This window comes from Balaenoptera physalus (genome assembly GCF_965194825.1).
Source record: "Balaenoptera physalus genome assembly, chromosome: 3".
NCBI classification, from domain to species: Eukaryota; Metazoa; Chordata; class Mammalia; order Artiodactyla; family Balaenopteridae; genus Balaenoptera; species Balaenoptera physalus.
In genome coordinates, this window is record NC_138890.1 from 51,453,180 (window position 1) to 51,473,353 (window position 20,174).

The window sequence follows — 20,174 nt, forward strand, 5'->3', positions numbered from 1 at the left end:
CCTCTCATGCCTTTGACCTCATCCTCTAGCCCACTCAGCTCTCCCCATGACTTGATCCACTAATCTGGGCCTACATTGTCTCTAGGGAGAGAAGCTTCCGGTAAGATACCATCATTGTCCTCTAGGCTAGCCTGCTGCAGTTTCTAGCCTGAGACCACCCCCAGAGGTGGGAGATTGCCACATTCCTGCTGGGGGCTGGTCCACAAAGTGCAAGCCAGGCAGCCACTCCCTTGGCCACGAGGACAAAGAGCAAGTGCTGGAGGCCTAGGTGCTGCTGGGCAGGTGCCCGTGGTGACACCCACAAGATAGGGAGGAGCTGCTGCCCAACCCTAGGGAGCAAGTAGTGTGAGGTCACTGGGGCACTGAGGCATGACTCCTTGGGGGCAGGGCGCTGCCGGGCCCCTGGGGGCCTGTGCCTGGCTTGGTCAGCAGAGGAGCTATTCCCCCAGCCCCCACTCACCCTCTGAGCCTCACGTCCCTCATCTGAAGATTGAGGCTCTATCTCTTGGGGTTGCTGAGAGAGTTAAGTGAACTCAGCACAGCGGCCAGTACAGATTAAGGGCTCAACAAAAATTGAATTCATTCATTCAAGAAATATTCAGTGAATGCCAACCATGCATCAGGCTCTAGGCTAGCTTCTGGGGGTACAGTGGGAACCAGATAGGCAATGTCCAGTCCTGATGGAGCTTCCTTTCCCACAGGGGCAACAGGCAATCAATGAGGTACAAATTAATAAATAAGAAAGTATCTGGGATACTTAAATGCCTTAAAGAAACGAGAACATGGTACCATGATAGAAAGTGGACAGAGCAGGAGGATCAGGGAAGGCTTCTCTGAGGAGGGATGTCTCAGCAGATCTGGAGGAGGTGAGGGGGCAGCAAGCCATGGTTATGCCTGGGAAGAGCATTCCCGGCAGAGGGAACAGCATGTGCAAAGGCCTCACTACACTAGCTGGAAGATTACTCCTGTTATCACTGGAGCCAAACCCTGTCCTCTCCATAGAAGCAGCAAATATAGCTGGGAGGACAACTCACTGGACATCAGAAGAAGTGGGTTCTAGCTCTAAACCACCATATGGCCTGGCATGACAACCTGCACCTGCTGATCTTTAAGGGTCTGTAGATAACCTGCATTCCCTTGGGCGCCCTCCTTTCTTCCTCTTCCAACCCACCCCCCTCTTGAAGTCATCACGATCCCCACCTCCTGACTTGCCCTAGAAGTGTGTGTGTGCGTGTGTGTGCGTGTTTGTGTGTGTGTGTGTGTGTGGCTGAGGCGAGGACAGACAGAGGGATGAAGACAAATATCTGAAAACTGATTCACTGCAGGATCCTGTCAAATCACCCTCTGGGGCTCCACTTCCCGCTCTGTAAAATGGGAAATCTGCTCTCCTCTTGCCTATGACACGAGATTGATGTGAAGATCAAACAGAAATGCCAGATAAGGAAGCCGCCCTGCTTTACACAGGCATCATATAGGGGCCTTCTATCTGCTTCTCCGTCATTTATATCCTGTGCTCTGGACTAAGGCAGGAAGGACAGAGAAGGGAGGGGACAACAGAGTTAATTCCAGACACTCTACAAATAGTATCTGATTGTTTAGGCCCAAAGCAGGGGTGCTATGACAGGGAGCTTTCTAAAAACATAGACGCTTAAGGGCTTGCTCTCAAAGATCCTCATTCAGTAAGTCTGGGATGGCTTCAGACGTATAATTATTATTTGTTTAAAACTACACTGATGATTCTGATATGCACTCATGGCTGAGAACTACTGATTAGTTCTACCAACTCTGGCAGGTAGAAGCTATTATTATTCCCATTTGGGAGCTGGCTAACTAGAGCACAGAGCGACTAACTCCTTGGGTCACACAGCTAATAGTCATAAAGCTAAGATCTAAACCAGACAGTCTGCTCTCATTCATCACGAGGTTACACGGTTTCTTGAAGCCACTCAGCGTTTGTCACAGGCTCTTTCTACTACTCCATGCAGCCTTGGAAACCCAAAAGACAACATCTCACCAGAGGAGACTGCACCAACTTTCAAAGAAACTTTTATGGCTAGACTAACTCCTTCTTCATCTCGCATTATCGAGAAATAATGTGTGCTCACAATAAGCAGAGTTTATATCAATAGATAACTTTGAAACTTTTCCTGCTTTTGACAGACTTCCTATTTTAGACGGTAACACCAAAATACATTTCACTTTCTTACTCCCTTGAACAGAGAACACTGATCAGAATATACCTTTCCTCAGGGATGACACGCTGTCTCTACCATGCATTAGCTTTGTACTTTTGTACAGTAATGTATTCAGAACAAGGGGCCTGGGCTTCCCTGGTGGCGCAGTGGTTAAGAATCCACCTGCCAATGCAGGGGACATGGGTTCAAGCCCTGGTGCGGGAAGATCCCACATGCTGCGGAGCAACTAAGCCCGTGCACCACAACTACTGAGCCCGCGAGCCACAACTAGAGCCCGTGGGCCACAATTACTGAAGCTCGCACACCTAGAGCCCGTGCTCCGCAACAAGAGAAGCCACTGCAATGAGAAGTCCACGCACCGCGACGAAGAGTAGCCCCAGCTCGCCGTAAATAGAGAGAGCCCGCGCGCAATGAAGACCCAACAGAGCCAAAAATAAAAATAAATTTATATTTAAAAAATCATTAAATTACCCCTAAATAATGGTAATTTAAAAAACAAAAAGAACAAGGCGCCTCCTCGCCCCTTCACTAAAAGGCCCCAAGTGGTTTTCAGTGCTGATCTCTGGTGGAACCGCACGCTTGCACGGACACATGCTAACAAAACTGGTTTGCTGCTTCTAATGTCCTGAGGCATGGACAAGACTGCCAAGCTTGTAAGAATTGTGTGTAAAGGAAGAGTGAATTGGCCCTAGGCAGGAAGGGTAAGGAGTGATCTTCTGTGGAACAGACTGAGTCTTGAGGGCATTCTGAGCAAGGAATGAGGCATATGGCTTAGAGTTAATCCTTTTGGGCTGGAGAGTACAGTCCTTGGTCCCTGAGTGATCCCTCCCCCCCCTTTACCTCCCTGGATTCCCTCCCCACTTGCTTCCTCCATAGTGGAGGCTAGCTTGCCCAGCCCCTCTGGAATAAGCGGCTGGGCAATGGACATGAGACCCAGTGTAAGGTGTTGGTTTCAATCTCCCTGGAAGGCGTAGGGACATTTGACCAAATCCCTCCCTGTAGATACCCGAGACTCCTAAAGCTTTGAGCCTCTCCCGAGTTGGGCCAGAGCAACGCCCTGTAACAGACTGGATTCCTAACCTGTGGTTTAACATTCCACAAAGACCTGCCCACTGGAGGTGCGTTCTGATAGGGGTTTCTGGAGGCTCCAAAAAAATGTTTGCCTTTGATTCCTTTGTGTGCAAGGCTTATCTTGGAGAGGAGGGCAGTGGGGCCCTTGTGGGGACCAGTACAATCCCCACACATACCCCTCACCCACACATTCTAGCTCCAAGCACAGAGAAGGGGCTTCTGGGGCCAGACAAATGACTGGTGACTTTCCTGAAAGATCAAACAGCACTTGTTCATTCATTTAGTCACTCAACAAATATTTATTGGGGGCCTACAGTGTGCCAGCCACTGTCCAGGCACTGGGGGATTTGATGCTGAACCAGCCTGATGAGACCCCTCTCCTTAGGGAGCTCTGGTCCTGACTGGTTACAGAAGAGAGAACAGTAGAGAATAAACACATACACAAAGGTTATCACAGGCTGGGACCAGAGTTTTGCATTTAACAAGCTCCAGGGAAGGCCAGGGTTGGGGGCGAACCTGGCACACAGTGGGCCCAGAATAAATAGGTATCTACTCCCCATACAAATCTTCCCCCAAAGCAAATTCTCTTCTGCCCACCCCCCTCCCGCCATCTCAGTTATAGGGATGCCACTCTGAGCCCCCTGTACTCTGTCACTTCTCTCCCACATCCACTCACTTCCATTGAGCCCCCCCGGCTGAGGGCAAGTTTAGATGCCTCCTTCCTGCTGTGCATCACCCCCATTCCAGTCCTTTCTATATGCTCAGCCAGATTAGTCACACTGCAGTGGTTAAGACCATGTGCTCTGAAGCCAGGCAGACCTAGGCTCAAATCCCAGCCTTTCCACTACTTGTCTGGGTGATTGGGGGTGAGTCACTGAACTTCTTATACCCTTAGTTTTCTGGTTTGTCATAGGACCAAACTCACCAGGTAGCTGAGACTCCTTTACCTGACAATGTACCTGCAGGTCCTAGCTTAGTACTTGGCACATAGTAAGTGGTCATTAAATGTTACCTATTTTCTATGGTTACTGTTATAAATAATAATACTAACAAAAACCTTTGCTGACTTCTCACCAGGACATTCAAAGCTCTCCCTTATAGCCAGATACAAACGAATCAGGGTGACAGAATAGAGTGAAGGCAGGACATGCAAATGTCTGCCATAGACTGTGGGATCACAGAGCAAAAAGGGGGCACTTCTCAGAGAAGGATTAGGGGAGGCAGCACTCAAGCTGGCCTTGAAGGATGCTGTTGGAGATTGGGAGGGGCAACAGATACCTCATGGTAGGGGCCCTAGTGGTTACCAGGTATAGGGAAGGAACTGCAGAACAGTGCCAGCACCTCAAACTGGGTAGTCAGCCTCAGTCTACCCAACTGTAAAATGGGGGTAACAACGGGGACCACTTCATGGGGTTCCTCTGAGATTAAATGCTGTTGCTTGAAAGGGTTAGCAGTTGTTAACTGTTCTCATCACCGTCACGGTTGAAGGATATGGTTGAAGAGGAGGGCGGCCTAGGAACACCTAACATCAGGATCCACATTAAAAATAATATATTGTTCTACTCTTGTGGCAATGGGTACAGTGTTGCATGATCAATAGTACTGGATGAGTGGATGGACGGACGGACGGACGGATGGATGGATGGAATGATGGATAAATGGGTAGGCATTTGAGGTCCCGAATGCCATACCAAGGAGCTTGATTCTGCAGGTCATTGAGGGTGGGCCTGCAGATGTTTTGAGCAGGGGCTGCTGGGGCCTGGGGTCACTAGCAGCATGGAGGCTGCGCCATCCTCAGTGCCAAAGAACCAGGTCAGGGCCTTCCCCAGTGTCCTGGGTACCACACTTCTCTGAGAGGAGCCTGAGACCAGAAATAAAGGCTCAAGCAGCCACGTTGCCAAGGCTGTTTGCCATGGCAACATCAGGGAGCCACTCGTGGGCCGGCTGCTGCAACTGCTCAGGGCCTGGTTTCTAACGTCTCCTCGCTCTCCCTCTGCTAAATGACTCTGTTCTGCCAGGCAAGCACAAGGAACAAACACGGCGGCAGAGCCGCCGGGGAGCATCCATCTCAGCCAAGCAGGGCTCTCCCGGCTGAGTTCCCAGACAGTGGGTCCCAGACAGCTGAGTCCCTGCTTTGCAGAGCCAGCCCCGGCCAAGCAGATAGCAGCCAGGGGTCCTGTCCTGCCTCTGCTGGGTGATCTGAAGGCTTTCCCTGGTCTGCTCCCTGTCTGTTTCTTTACTTCAAGGTAAGGGCATTGAGCAAGATGGTCTCTAAGGCACTCCCAACTCCCTGAAAGCTCAAGTTTACCTTGGTGTATTTACATAATTACCATTGTCATCTTCACAGAGGCTACCATTTATTGGGTGCTTGCTATATGTCAGGCAATGTGGCAGGCATATTTATCTTCTGCAGTTATCCTAAGAACATACTATAATTCTCCCCAATTTTGCATGAGGCAACTGGGGTCAGAGAGGTTAAGACACTTGCTCAAGGTCACACAGCTAGTAAATGGTAGAATGCTGATTTAAACCCTTGGCAGTTAAACTCCAAAGCCCAGAGCTCTTAATCACTATCTGATATTTCTTCTCCTCTCTTCAAGCAGCATCTAACTGGATTTGCTTTCCTAAAAGTTGCATTGGAACACCTGGCTAAGGCTGGATGGGATTCCTCTTCAGTCCCCCCAGAAGTATAGGGGAAAGGAAATCATAATACTAGGAACCTCAGGGCTAAGACAGGATCAAGGACCAAGAGTTCAGTGGGAAGATAAGTAGCAAGATCTGAATTATATTTGCCTGTTTTTATTATTAACAATGGCTCCCATTTATTGGGCATTTCGAAACACTTTACAGGCATCATGTCAAATAGCCTTTCCTAAAACCCCTTAAGGTATCTGCTACTATCAGTCCTATTTCCTAGATAAAAATGCTGAGGCACAAAGAAATTTTGTGCCAAAAGCCACAGGGCTTGCCCCAAGCATAGTACAATCCTAGGATTCAAAGCCCTCTCAGCCACAGAAACAAATAATTAGAGAAAACATTTGTTTTCTTTCCTAAAAGACTGAGCAGTAATTACAGGCCTTTGGCGATAATTAATCAATGACTTTGCCAATGACTGTAAAAGTCTCTCTGGTCTCCTGCTCTAACCTGAGCTGCAACTCAGGCTCTTCCCTAAGGAAAGAGCAGGTCGGGGAGCCCAGGAGTCTTGCTGCCACCATGGTCTAGCTATGTAACTTCAGGCCAGGCCCCTCTTCTCAGCTGTCAACTCCTAACCCTGCAGCCCTGTCTCCCTCAAGGGATGGTCCTCAGCATCTAATGAGAAAACCAAGGTCAACTGCAAGGGAAGAGGGTAAGGCCTCTGGGGTTTAGGAACAGTGAGAGCAGGGAGAACGTGCAGCCTGCCCAGGGTGGTGGTGGACTGCACCCCAGGGTCCTATAGCCACTACCAAGCCCAGCCACCCTGGGCAGCAGTGTCTCTCCAAGGACTGTCACCCTGTCCCTCTCTGACAGCCAAGACCCACCCTCCCCTCAAGTCCTGATACTGGAAAAGAACTAGTCAGAGAGTCAAAGACCTGCTTCCTCCAGCAAGATGGCTTCTTCTCCTGTGCCCCAGTGTCCCTTCTTCTGGGAAAGGCAGGGGTAGATCTGATGCACTCCAAGATCCCTCCCAAGCTGAGGAGAGGGAGCTGCTCGAGGACCAACGTTCAAATCCCAGGTTAGACACTCACTAGTTCCAAGACCCTGAATGACTTAACCCCTCTGTGTCTCAAGTTCATCACTTACAAAACGGGAGAAACAGAAGCAACCTCAGCATTACTGGAAGAAACCATGCAACAGTACTCAAAAGTCTCTTCAGAGATACACACTGAAATAGCCATAGATGACACGTGTTCTGTGGATGGAGGAACAAGAGTAGCCCCTGGTCCAAAATGGCTGAATCTGGGTGTCGAGGGCATGGAGATTCCCTATTCCCTACCCACCACTGGCTTCTGCTGTGTATGTTCGACATTTTCCACCGTAAAATGTTTAAAATACAAAGTTCTTTGCAGAGAACCTGACACCTAATCATACAGAACATTCTTCTGCTCGAAAACTCGTCTGCTTAATGGGTAACCACAATGCTAGACCAGGATAAAAATTATTTTTTCTTGCCCTCCCTGAGTTGTCATCCTAGTTGTAGGGTTAAACGCATACGTGCAGGCAGGGACTTCCCGGGCGGTTCAGTGGTTAAAACTCTCCGAGCTCCCACTGCAGGGGGCACAAGTTCGATCCTGATCAGGGAACTAAGATCACGCGTGCCGAGCAGCCAAAAAAAAAAAAAAAAAAGCACGCAGGCACCAGTAGATAGTAAGTGGCACCCTCCACGTCAGTGGAAGAGGCAGAACAGTGTGCTTCACAGGCCTTCCAGAGCAGTCAGGTGTGACCTGGGGCTTGAAATGCGGGTAAACTATGAATACATTAAAATGGTGGGGATGGAGGCCTGGAGAGGACCTTTCAGGTCATTCCACAAGCGTTTTATTAGTCTGTCTCTTCTCAGGAACACATGCTCTGAAGAGGCTCATAGTGTAGCTCATTTGTTCACTCAGTGAGGATTCTGAACTGTGTTCCAGGCACTTGTCTATTCATTGTGGGAAAAAATGGTCAATGAAGTGAACAAAAGTCCTTGCCCTCATAGAGCTTAACAATCTGGAGTGATTTCCTAAACACTTAACAAGACCTATGTTAGAAGAGATGCATCTATTATTGGGTGCTTCTATGCCACGCATTGTGTGAGGTGCTTTCAATCCATTTTGTCCTTTGATTCTCATTGACTCCTCAGAACAGCTTTATCAGGGAAGTACTATTTATCGTTATCTTTACACATGAGGAAGTGTAAGTTCAGAGAAGTCACGTGACCCACCAAAGGTCTCACGGCTACTAAATCACAGAACCAGGACTCAAACCCAGCTAGGCTGACTTCAGAGTGCTCCCTGCCACACATGGGATGGAGTAGTGGTACCTGGAGGTGAGAAGGCGTCACCAAAATGATGGCATGGGAGCTGAATCTTGCAGGATAAATAATGGAAATAGTGGAAATGGAGACAGAGGAGACCGAAAACAGCTGCATGAGCCAACGTTTCCCGGAAGAAGATTCATGACATAGCCTGGGGCGGACCAGGATCCCAAAGGGAAAGCAGACAACTCAGGATAAAGTCAGGGGACTAACTCTCCAACTTCAAGTACCTGAAGGCCCTTGCACATGAAGCTAAACTTTGGCCTTTAATTTAAAAGTACTGGGGAGCCGTGGGTGACGTGTAAGCAAGGGAGTGACATCAGACATGTACTCTAGGAGGACAGATCTGCCATCAAGGCTGAGGACAAGTAGGAGAGCGCAAAGTCTGGTGTGGCAAAGATCTGTTTGGTAGTAAATGCAGGAATCCAGTTGTCAATGGACAAGGACCTAGACCAGAGTCGGAGGAACAGAAACGTCGGTCCAATCCAACTGATTCCTCATCAGCTGAGTGTCCACAGGATGTATGTGAGGCATTCAACTACGTTGGAAGAGGAGAGACAGTAAACAACACTGCTCATTCTCTTCTAAATGACTTTATTTGGGGTCCCTCCACCCTTATATCACAAGAACTATGCTTCCCTTTCCTACAGAGAAAGGATTGCCTGGGCGGGAGTTAGTTCCATCCTTACTCTTGCCCTTCTAAAGTGTTTCAGAGAGAGAAAGATTCCAAGTTTTGTGAACGGCAGTTGGATGCTCATTTTATATACATTCGATTATTTAATTCCCAAACCTGAGAGTTAGGGCCTAATATCCCCATTTCATAGACTGAGGAACAGAGGCCTAGAGAAGCAGAGGGACTTATGAGTTCTGCCTTCTCTCTCTACAATTGGCCTTCATTTGCTCAAGGTGCTGGAAAATAACTATGAACAGAAAGAGAGTAGTCCCTGTCTTCATGGGACTTGGAGTCAAGAGGTCTAGGGACCTTGCCCACTGATCCTGGCTCTTCCACTTACTCCAGGGTAATGTAGGTAGATCGTCTTCAGCAAGTCAATGAGTTTTCTGAAACTGTAAATGCCTCATCTGTAAAATGGGAATAATAGCACCTACACTTTGTAGAATCTTTATGAGAATGAAATGTAATAATGCAAATAGAAGGCTCAGCAGAGCACACAGCACATAGAGGATGCTCAATAAATTGCATGGATGATGACGATGGTGCACCATCGTCACAGGAGATAGCCATTAATCCTGCAGTGCTCGTATTAGGGACTCACTTCTAAGCCCAAATCCAAGCTCCCATTTGCAAGGCTGCTTCTGACTCAAACCAGTATTCCTTCTATTGTTCCAGAGACAGAAAAAAAAAGGGTGACTCACCTTTTTTTGGCAATGATGAAGCTTCTGGCTGGCCTGCACCAGCTGGGGAGAGGAGGGCCCTAGGGTGAAGGGGAAATATAAGCCCCCAGGGCCCAGTTGCTGGGCCATTGCCTTTCCTGGGTTTCACAGGCATCCTGATCATTAGCACCAGCCAGGAAGTCCCAGTGAAAGTGAACCCTGGGCCTCTGGTAAACAAATCCAGCAAACGTGTCCCCTTCTGGGCTCAGGTGAAAAAGTTACTCCCCTGGGTCTCACACAGGTGAAGAGTAGGTAAAGGCACCCAGCAAAGGGTTCACTTCAACCTGCCCCTATAGATGGCCAGAACCCTGACTTGGAAAAGAAGTTAACCCTGGCTTCAGGGGCTGTGGAGGCAGCAATACTCCAGACTTAGCAGTCAACATTAGTCAACACATCTTCCCCAATTCTCCATGTGGCATGAGCCCCTCCCTTCTGGGTGCTCGGATCCAGTCTTAGAACAATGAGGAGATAGAATACCATTTGAAAAATGGGCCAAGTTCACCAACACAACATTTCACAGAACAGAACCACAAATGGCCCATAATCACATGGGGGAAAGGTTCAGCATCACAAGTCATCAAAGAAATGCACATTAAAACAATAAGGTGACAAAATTTATTGATGAACAGACTGGTAAAAATGAAAAACAATTAAAATACCAAGAGTTATCAGGGTATGAGGAACCAGGCATTCCCACACAATGCTGGTGTGAAATTAGCACAATCTCTCTAGAAGGCAATCCAGAAATGTGTTTACCAAACGCCTGCATAGTTCCTTTGACAGAGTAATTTCATTTCTAGGAATTCAAATGAAGAAAAGACATATGCAAAGATATTCATTTCAGCATGGCTTACAAGAGCAAAAGAAAAAAAATTATAAACTACTTAAATGACTAACAATAAAGGATTGATTAAATGCATTATGGTTCAACCCTTAATATTATATAACCATTAAGATATTAAGCAGAATACCTGTTGATGTGGAAAGACAGTGACAGCATATAGTTTGGAGGACAAAACAAAAGCAAGCTACAACAGTGAGATTCCAAGTTACAATTAGTATGTAAAGAATGACTCCATTTGTGTACAAAAGATATAATCCATAGGAATCAATAGGAAAAAGTCGGAAAATATATAAAAATTAAGAGTGGTTATGTTTGGGTAAGATTACATATTTTCAATTTTTTTCTTTATGCATGCCAGTATTTCCCAACAATTCTATAATTAAATATTTTTAAATGATAACAGGTTGGACTTAATGATTTAAAGTTCCTGCCAACTCTGGGGTGATGGTGGTGGTGGGATGAATTGGGAGATTGGGATTGATATATATACACTAATATGCATAAAATAGATAAGTAATAAGAACCTGCTGTATAAAAAATAAATAAATAAAATTCAAATAATTTTTTAAAATAAATAAATAAAAATAAAGTTCCTGCCAACTCTGACATTTTGGGCATCTATGATTGATGGCCCAAGTGACTTCGAACAACCCATATTTAGTGTGGGCTTACTGTGTGGCCTTTGGAGCCTAAGTCATTGCCCACAGCTGCAGCCCTCTGCATTCCTCTCTCCCATACTCTGCCCAGCTGTCTCCCCAGCCAGCCTGAGAGCTTCCCTTGTCTGTAATTCCTGTGCCTAGCCAAGAGCTGAGCAAAGGAGCTCAGCATGGTGACAGGTGCCACAGGGGCACAAAGAGATGAAAGGCACAACTCTAGTTCCAGAATCTTACTGGGACACAGAACGCACACACAAAGTGCTCGGTTGTATAACACAGACTAAGAAAACCAGAGGCTAGAGAAAGCAGGGCAAGCCGGGTTGGGGAGGCCTGCTAGAGCAGAGGGCCATGCAGGAATGGTGGGTGAGGGCACTGCAGGCAAGGGGCACAGCCTGAACAAAGGGAAGCCAACCCAAAGTCCTTTGGGAACATGCCCCAAACCTTTCCAAAAAACTTTCACAATCCTTGGTCTGTCGAATTTCTGAACTTTGCCCTGAATGGGTAAAAGTTAAGTGTCCTAAACAGGAGCCCTCCCTCTATCTAACCCTGGGTTAGCCACCAAAGACAAGCCTTTGGGATAAAGCCGATAAATTACCTTTTTACTCACTCTCCCCACCTCTTCCAAAGGAGGAGATGGAGGAGGGGAGGGCCAGGGAGGGTCTGGGGGTGAGGAGAGGAAGTTGCAGGAACAACAGACATCTCACATGCAAACAGTGCTCACCGCAAGCAACCGCGGGCCTTCTCTTGCGGCGCCACCAACCCCATTTGACAGATGGAGGAAAGGAGGCTCAGAGAGTTAAAATGGCTTGCTCCGGGGTCACCCAGCCAGAGAGTGGGGAAGGCGACTCCACTCAGGCCTTCTGACTCCAAGTCCAGTGCTATTTCGAGGTAACACACAGGACCTGGAGTCAGGAGCCCTGGATGGCTCTGTCACCCACTGGCTGCGTGGTCCTGTACCAGCCGCTCAGCCCTCGCAGCCTCTATCCCCAACTGTAAAATGAGGAGGCACGCGATGACCCGCCCAGGTCCTCTTCCGGCTGGCTCTATGAGCCTTCTAGGGGCGGCTGCAAAGCTCCCCCTATCAATTACATTTCCCAAGTTGGGCCGGCAAAGATCACCAGAAGAGCCCCAGCCTATCACGTGGTTAAATAAAAAAAGCAAAACGTCCCGGATTAACTTTCACTGAACTGCTTCTGCTGATACCTGATTACCCAATTTTCAAGTTTCCTTAGGTGAAATATCCCTGCTGGGTAGGCACTCCGTACGGCTAAAAGGGCAAATAATTATTGGTGAGCCAAAGAACACAGAAGATGGAGTTAAACCCAAAACGGACAAGTTCTTGCTATGGGTCTCTGAACAAGTCTCTGGCTATTTCAGGCCTCCTTCATCCGCGTCTTAGTGAGAGGTTTGGAGTCACCCCCCAGACAAGTAAGAGGGCCGAGGGCAGAACTTTCCTAGCGGCAACTCGGTCCACCCCGCATCCAGTCCCCCTGGCCCCAGGCTGTCGGCTGGGGGGCTGGGGCGCCGTGGTGGTGCCGGGGCTGGGATCCGCCTTCGGAGCAGACATGGGAGCGGGGCGAGTGACTGCGCCCAGTGACCGCCGCGGGAGCTCCACTGCAGTTTCGTCAGAGGTAAAGGTACGCGCCCGGCGCGCGCGGCGTGTGCACACAAACACAGACACCCGCGCGCGCAGACCGTTCATCACACTCTTCCCCCGGCCTGGGGAAGCGCGATCACACGCCACCAGCCGCTTCGGCCCCTGCCCGGAACCCACCCAAGCGGGCCCGCCACCGACCACGAGGCCCCACGGCTCCCTGACGCATGAACGTCCGCAGCGGGCGAGGACCGGCCTTCTCCTGCGCGTGGCGGGCTTCCTCTCGGCGACACCCCGCCACGCCGCGCGGTACCAGCAGCCAGCCAGGACTCGCCACCCAGAGTCCGCCAGAGCTGAACGTCTCGGCTGCTGCGTCCCCTCCAAGTCGCATCTCAAGGCAAGGAGTCAGCTAGCAAACCTCTCCCCGCCCACCCGGTCCCATGACAGCTGCTGCCGCCCAAAGACAGGCAGATATAACAAGAAGCAAAGTTTCCCTCTCTCCCCTCCCACATCCCGCCCCACCCCCCGACTTCCCCCTCCCTTCCAGTGTTATGCAAAACAAGCCGGCAACGGCGCTCCGACTCCAGGTACCAAACCAGCCCTAGCGAGCCGCGCCCGGGAGCGCCCAGCAGCCCCTCTCGGAGCTCAGGCATGCGCCCGCATCCGGGGTCTCATTCTCGGCTCCGCCGCATCCCCAGCCGCCCCGCTAGCCGCAGCGGGGCGGCCGTAGAAAAAGCCCTAACTATGGGGCCAAACTTTATGCTTGCAACAGGCATGCGGTGGGGAAAACTGGGGAAGGGGTTGGGGGCGCGCACGCCTTGTGTTGCCATTTTCGGTGCAGCTTATCCCAGCAGCAACCCCCCCCCCGCCCCTGTCTCCAAGTCACCATCTTCCTTGTCGCCCCCCCCCACTCCCGGCACACCAGGGCACCTCTCCTGTCACGCGCGTGTCTCCGGTGGGGCTCCCAGGCGCCGCCAGAGCCCGGGACGCCGCCTCGCCTTCCCTTCCCCCAGCACCGCCGAGCGCGCACCGGGGCCGCGCGCCGCAGGGGGACCCAGGCATCCCCAGACAGTCCTCCGCCCCCATCCTGCCGTGCTTTTCCCCCCGGGGGCTCTGCCGGGTAGCGAAACCAGGAAGGTTCTATCCCCGCCCGCATGTCCACGTGCCCCGCAGACCCCTATGCCTTCAGCAGGCAACTGGCAGGAAACTCCGCGCTGCTGGCGCTTTGGGGGAGCCTTGTGGGTGGGGGGCAGCAGCAGAACGCGGGGTATCCGAGACTGGAGGATCAGGGGACTCCGGGGACCGGGGCAAGCGCCTGTGCCCGGGCCACAAGTCCACGTGAAAGTACGGCGGCAAGTGCCGGGAGCCTGAGGGCGCGCCTCCCGCACCCAGAGCCAGCGTAAGGGTCCCCCACACCTTGGCGCGGCTCAACCTCCCCAAGGAAGCGTGGAACCCCCCAGCTCTGCGGGCGTGGGGGCCGGACTCCAAGCAACGAAGGCTAGACCCTCCCCAGCGGCCGTAGCGCCCCCAACGCTCCGGCACGCGCGGGGGGACCTCCAGCTCCCAGTCCCCGTAACGAAGCGCATCGCAGGGTGCACGGAAGCGGGGCTCTGCAGCCTGGAACCCCCGATCCCCCCAACACGCCCACCGCTGCCTCCCGGCCTCCGCGGCTGCGGCGGCAGCCCCCGCAGCTCAGCAGCCCTGGCTCCGGGCTCGTGGCCCCTGCTGGCCGTACCTGCGTGTCGGCGAGATAGTTGAGGAAGAAGGAAGAGAGCTCTTCGTCCAGCAGCGCGCCGCAGTCGTTCCCCGCCATCTTCCAGCCGCGGCTGCAGCGTGCGGCGGAGTCAGCGCCGAGCCGGCCGGGGGGGGGAGGGAGCGAGCGAGCGAGGGAGGGAGGCGGGAGGAGGGAGAGAGGCCGGCGGGAGGAGGAGGGCGGAGCTCGGGCCCCGGCTGCCGCAGGGCAGCTGGCTGCGGGGGCGGGGCCGCGCGGTGCCCGCTCGAGCAGGGGGTCGCGCCCCCACTTTCCTGCGCAACGTCTGGCGCCGCGATCCTCTCCCACTGCCCCCTGCCTGGGAGGAAAGCGCCCGTAGCCTGGTGACGGTGCCCCAGCCGGCAGTCCGATGCCTGCGCAGCAATGCGGGCAGCCCACCGCTCCTGCCAGAGCGAATCACGTTGCGTTAGCACTGGGCGGGTCCTTCGAGACAACCTGCTTCGGCACAGCTGGGGAAACTGAGGCCTGGGAAGGCAGAGGACCTCGTTTGAAGCCACAGTGCAATTCAGTGCAGGAAGACAAAGCCCAGGTCTGGCTGCCCTGGAGGCTTGAGTTTGTCATGCCGGGCTGCAGGCCAGAGAGGGAGGGATACCATAAGTCAAAGGTGGAGAAATCCGGGAAGGCTCCTCAGAGGGAGTGGCTTTTTAAAAAAATCTTTTCCTTAGAAGATGCGTTGACCCATATTCCAAATGTAACCCTCTCTCTCTCTCTCTTAAGTATCCCCTCACTCCCTAATTCCCCCCACCCCCCCAAAAAAAACCCCAAAACTTCAATGACTTCTCTTACCGTGACCCACAATGCCTTGAAATGGCCAGCCTCCTGCATGCTTCCCCAGGCCCACTGGCCTCCTCCCAGTTTCTTGGGTGAACCATCTCACAACAGGGTGCTGTCCCCTGCCAGCAGACATTCATCTAGTAAACCACATCTTCACCGCATCCTTCCTTGCTGCCCCTCAGACTGTCAACCCATTCCCTCTCCCCCCACTCCCACCATCCTGGGCTCCCTTAGTTCTGCAGGCCTTTAAAACACTGGTTAACAGTTGTCATTTTACATTAGTTTCAGTGAAGATTTGATCTTGGAATCTCTTCCTACTAGACTCTAAGACCTATGAAAGCAGGGCCTGAATCTGCTTTTGCACATGCTATGTCTCCAGTGCCTGGCATATAGTAGGTTCTTAATAAATAATGTGTTAACTAAAAATCCCAGAGGATTTTGCTCCCCCATTACCACCACCACACATTGTGTAGATAAGGAAACTGCCCAGAGTCAAGGGTGCACATGGAGTGAGTGCCAGAGCCAGAACCAGAACTCGGGTCTCCTGACGCCAACCTTGAACTCTCATCATCATGCCCTGCTGTTTGCCAGGCAGGAGATGAGGGCACCGCCTGGGTAAAGGCAGGAAGGCAGGAAGATTTAGGCCTGTTTTATTGGGCACTCCTGCCTCCTGCTCTCCTCCCACCCTGCACTCACAAGGGCTGACCCACCCTGCCTGCCCTACCTGGGCTCCCTCCCAGCCAGAGGAGGAAACAGGGAGGGTCCACAGTACACCTGCTCAGACTTGAACACCAGGGCAAGAGCTTCCTTCTTCTGCAGCCTGAGGTTCCCAGAACCGCAGGGCATGATTTCACTCTTTGGGCTTTAGACCAGTGAGCTTTTAAGGGACAATGAATCCCAAGAGAAAGCCTAGGACTTCCCCGGCGGTCCAGTGGTTATGACTCCACGCTTCCAATGCAACAGACACGGGTTCGATCCCTGGTCAGGGAACGAAGATCCCACGTGCCATGCGGCCAAAAAAAAAAAAGAGAGAGAGAGAGAAATCCTACATGTAACCTTGGAGCACTAGCCTGGGATTCAGGAGTCCCAGGTTCTGGTCCAGCCCACCACATCTCATTCCAATATTGGGCAACTCAGGGAGTTAAGAGCATAGGCCCTCTAGTCAGAATGCCTGGTTTTGAACACCTGCAAGTCATTTAGTCTCAGGCCTTGGTTTCCTCATCTACACATATGGGGATCATAGAATTACTTACTTCAGGACTTCCCTGGTGGCGCAGTGGTTAAGAATCCGCCTGCCAAAAAAAAAAAAGAATCCACCTGCCAATGCAGGGGACACGGGTTCAAGCCCTGGTCGGGGAAGATCCCACATGCCGCGGAGCAACTAAGCCCGTGTGCCACAATTACTGAACCTGCGCTCTAGAGCCTGTGAGCCACAACTACTGAGCCCGCATGCCACAACTACTGAAGCCCGTGCGCCTAGAGCCCATGCTCCACAATAAGAGAAGCCACTGCAATGAGAAGCCCGCGCACCGCAACGAAGATAGCCCCTGCTCACCACAACTAGAGAAAGCCCGCACGCAGCAACGAAGACCCAATGCAGCAATAAATAAATAAATAAATAAATACTTAAAAAAAAAAAATTACTTCATAGGGATGTTATGATGATCAAGGAGATGACATATGGAAAGTGTTTGGCACAGTACCTGACTTCATGGGGAAAATGCTAACCTCTGTTTCTTTGTTTCCTCATCTGTAAAAATGGGGATAAAATATTTGTCTCTTGGAGGCCCTGGCCAATGTTACTTTCCTTTCCTCCAGTGCTTACAGGTTGCTGGCTACCTTGAACTCCAATAGGTCTGGATTTGAATCCTGGTGCTCACTAACTTTGTGCCCTTGGTTGTTTACTTAACCTCTCTGAGCCTCAGTTTCCTCCAGGTAGGGATCTTGTGAGGATTGAATGAAACAATGCCTGTAAAATAAATTGCCTAGCCCTGCACCTGGCAAAGAGGAAGTGCTAATTCTCACGCTCATCATGTCACCACCATCACCAGTGTCATCCGCATTAGCACTAAGGACGTGAGCACTCCTAAGGCCCTGCTTTTCTGCTGTTGCCCATAGACACCAGAGTCAGAGCCCCACAGGACTCTGTTTCCAAGAAGTGTCCCTACCAGATCCAGCCTGGCCTCTGATTGGTGTTGTGCCCCTTATAACCCAGGGGCCATTCTTGGAGGGTCCCCAAGGCCAGCCATCTCTAGCCTTGGCCTGGCAGAGCTGCAGTGCCAGACAGGGCCTCCCAGGGAAGCCCTCAACAGCGCTCGCCCAATGGCTTTTGTCTTTAAAACCCTGATGTTGATAGAAAAGCCACAAATTGCCCAGCTTCAGGGCATTTCTTACTAACCCCTGTGTCCTCAGAATGGGCTTCTGGCTGGCAAGAAACTCAGGTGAAAAGGCACCTCACCTGAGATATCCAGCTTCTTTTACAAAAACACCTTATCCCAGGAATTCCCTTATCAAGGGCCAGCCACAGAGTCAACCTCATCACCTTCTCTGATCCATAAAAGCCCTCAAGAAACCTAACAGGCTAGGTGATCTTGTGCAGTTAGCTTCCCCCCTCTGAGGCTGTTTCCCTACCTGTAAAAACAAAAGGCTCGGGCTAAACCAACCTCCACTGAACACTCCAGCCCAGATATTCTGGCAGTTTATAGGTATCAACCTAAACTTAACAGCTTTTCTGTACTGTGCATGTGCCAGACACCTGAGTTTATATCATGTCAGATTGTCTTCAACAACCCTGAGTAGTGGGCAGTGTGATATCCATTTTATGACTGAGGAAACAAAAGCTTAAAAGGGGTTAAAGTGATTAGCCCAAGACCAAGCAGTTAGAGACACAGCTGAGATCTGAAGCCAGATCTGTGCATGGTCTAAGCCACAGACCCTTGAAAGGGATTGAGGAAAACCTCACACCAGCAACCCCTCCCGGGAAGCTGGAATGGTGGCACATTTCCTATTTTATGACTTTCAAGTAAAGGGCAATAATCATGCCAAACTTGGACTTCATGTGCCTCGACTCCTATCTCCTCTGCCTTTTTATTGGCCTTGCCTCTCCCGAGATTAGTGAAAGTTTGCCCTGCCCATACCCTGGGCAAAGCCCAGACCGCTCCAGGCTCCATGGAAATGGCTACAGCAAAGTGAACCTATTTGACTTGAGTATTTTAGTCACTACCAACAAATCCTCAAAAGTAAAAAACATCAGTGTTTTCTCCCTTCTGATAATAGGAGAGTGCTTTACTCAGATATTACAGCCATGATTCTCAAACTCTGGAGTCATGTCAGTCACCTGGGCCCCATCAGCAGAGATTACAGTTCAATAGGTCTACGGTGGGCCCAGGCATCTGCATTTCATATGCTCCCCTAAATGACTCTGCTGCAGGAAACTACCCATCATTCAATAGATGTTTAATGAACACCTACTATGTGCCAGCCAGTGTGATCAGTGAACACAACAGCTGCCACCCCTGCCCACATTCTATTCAACACAACTGCTTAATGAATTTTTGTCGAGTGAATGGGGGAGATAGGACATGGGTCTTGATAATCACTGAGGTTTCCTGCCAGCTGCCCATAACTCTGTGATTCTCTGACCCAGACCAGGGAGTCAGACACACACCTATTTCCCACCTATTTCTCCAGTCCCAGGAGGCAGGGACTCAAGCCAAGAGGAACTAAAAAGCTACCTGGTTTATAGTATTCATTTAGAAAGCCAGCTCCATCTTCTATTGAATTGTAGAACTTGAGTGGAGGGGCAGTGGAGGGTATGTTATCCACCAGCTTTGCTGTACAGGAAGAAGAATGTGGCGGAGGTCATACAACCCTTCAGGGACAGAGCCAGGACTAGTAGCCAGAGTTCCAGATTGGGTAGTGCTCAGGTGTCTTCACAGGACAAATTTCTCAGGGCTGAGGCTGTGGAAGACATCATCCAGTTGTGTCAGTCGAGGGTCTCGGAATCGGGGACAGGGGCTTTTGGCCCTTGAAAGTCCATCATAAGCAAGGCATTTCTTTGTGTTGCCCTCTTCTTCCTGTAGGGCTAACTTATAAACTCACCAATACATTTGGGAGAAACTTACCAGATCACTTTCTCTTTGACACACTACAAATGATGAAAGGGTTTCCAAATCAGCAGGTGAGGGCAGTAAACAGCTGTGAAGTCAGCTATGACTGTTTTGCAGTTTTGCAAGGGCGGATTTTCATTCACCCTCCTCTGCCTTGTTAATGACTGTGCACAAGTATGGGAATCATGAAGCGGGGTAGGAAGAGAAACACCTGCTTTTTCCCCATCTGCCCACAGAGCAAAATGATCCCAGACATGTGTGACAGATAAATGGGCCCTCCTTATGCCCATTTGACAGATGGAGAAACAAAGGCCCAGAGATGTGAATTATTCTTTGTTTTTACAGAGACGTAAATTCTACCAGGTTATTATATATATATATATATATATATATATATATATATATATATATATATATATATATATATATATATATATATATATATATATATATATATATAAATATATATAAATATCTATCTATATATCTATATCTATCTATAGCTAGATCAACCTATCTGTCCCATCTGACCTAGAATTTTGTGTGGATCAAGTTCACTTACAAAGGACTTTGAATTTTACATTCACAATCCTAAATCATCAGTAACACTCCTTTGGAAATTTATCCTAAGGGTCTGATTCAAAAGCTGGGACCACTACAGCATGATCTTTATGTGGAAAGATAGATAGATAGGTTCAACAAATATTTTTAGAACCTGCTGGGTGCTACAGGCCTGTGCTACAGACCTGTGCTACAGGCCCACAAATGGTAACCATAA

General features: G+C 50.3%; 1 protein-coding gene across 4 annotated transcripts in view; it reads right to left on the reverse strand.

The window, feature by feature from the left end:
• PPARGC1B (PPARG coactivator 1 beta) overlaps positions 1 to 19,785 on the reverse strand; it is a 118,884-nt gene extending 99,099 nt beyond the window's left edge. For all 4 annotated transcript variants that reach the window (XR_014261652.1, XM_082454095.1, XM_082454096.1 and 1 more), the window contains exon 1: positions 14,478 to 19,785. Coding sequence is in view for 3 of the 4 variants with exons in the window: in XM_082454095.1 (XP_082310221.1) it covers positions 14,478 to 14,555 (78 nt within the window). In the remaining variant the exon portion in view is untranslated. The remainder of the gene's footprint in view (positions 1 to 14,477) is intronic.
• Positions 19,786 to 20,174: the final 389 nt, after the last annotated feature.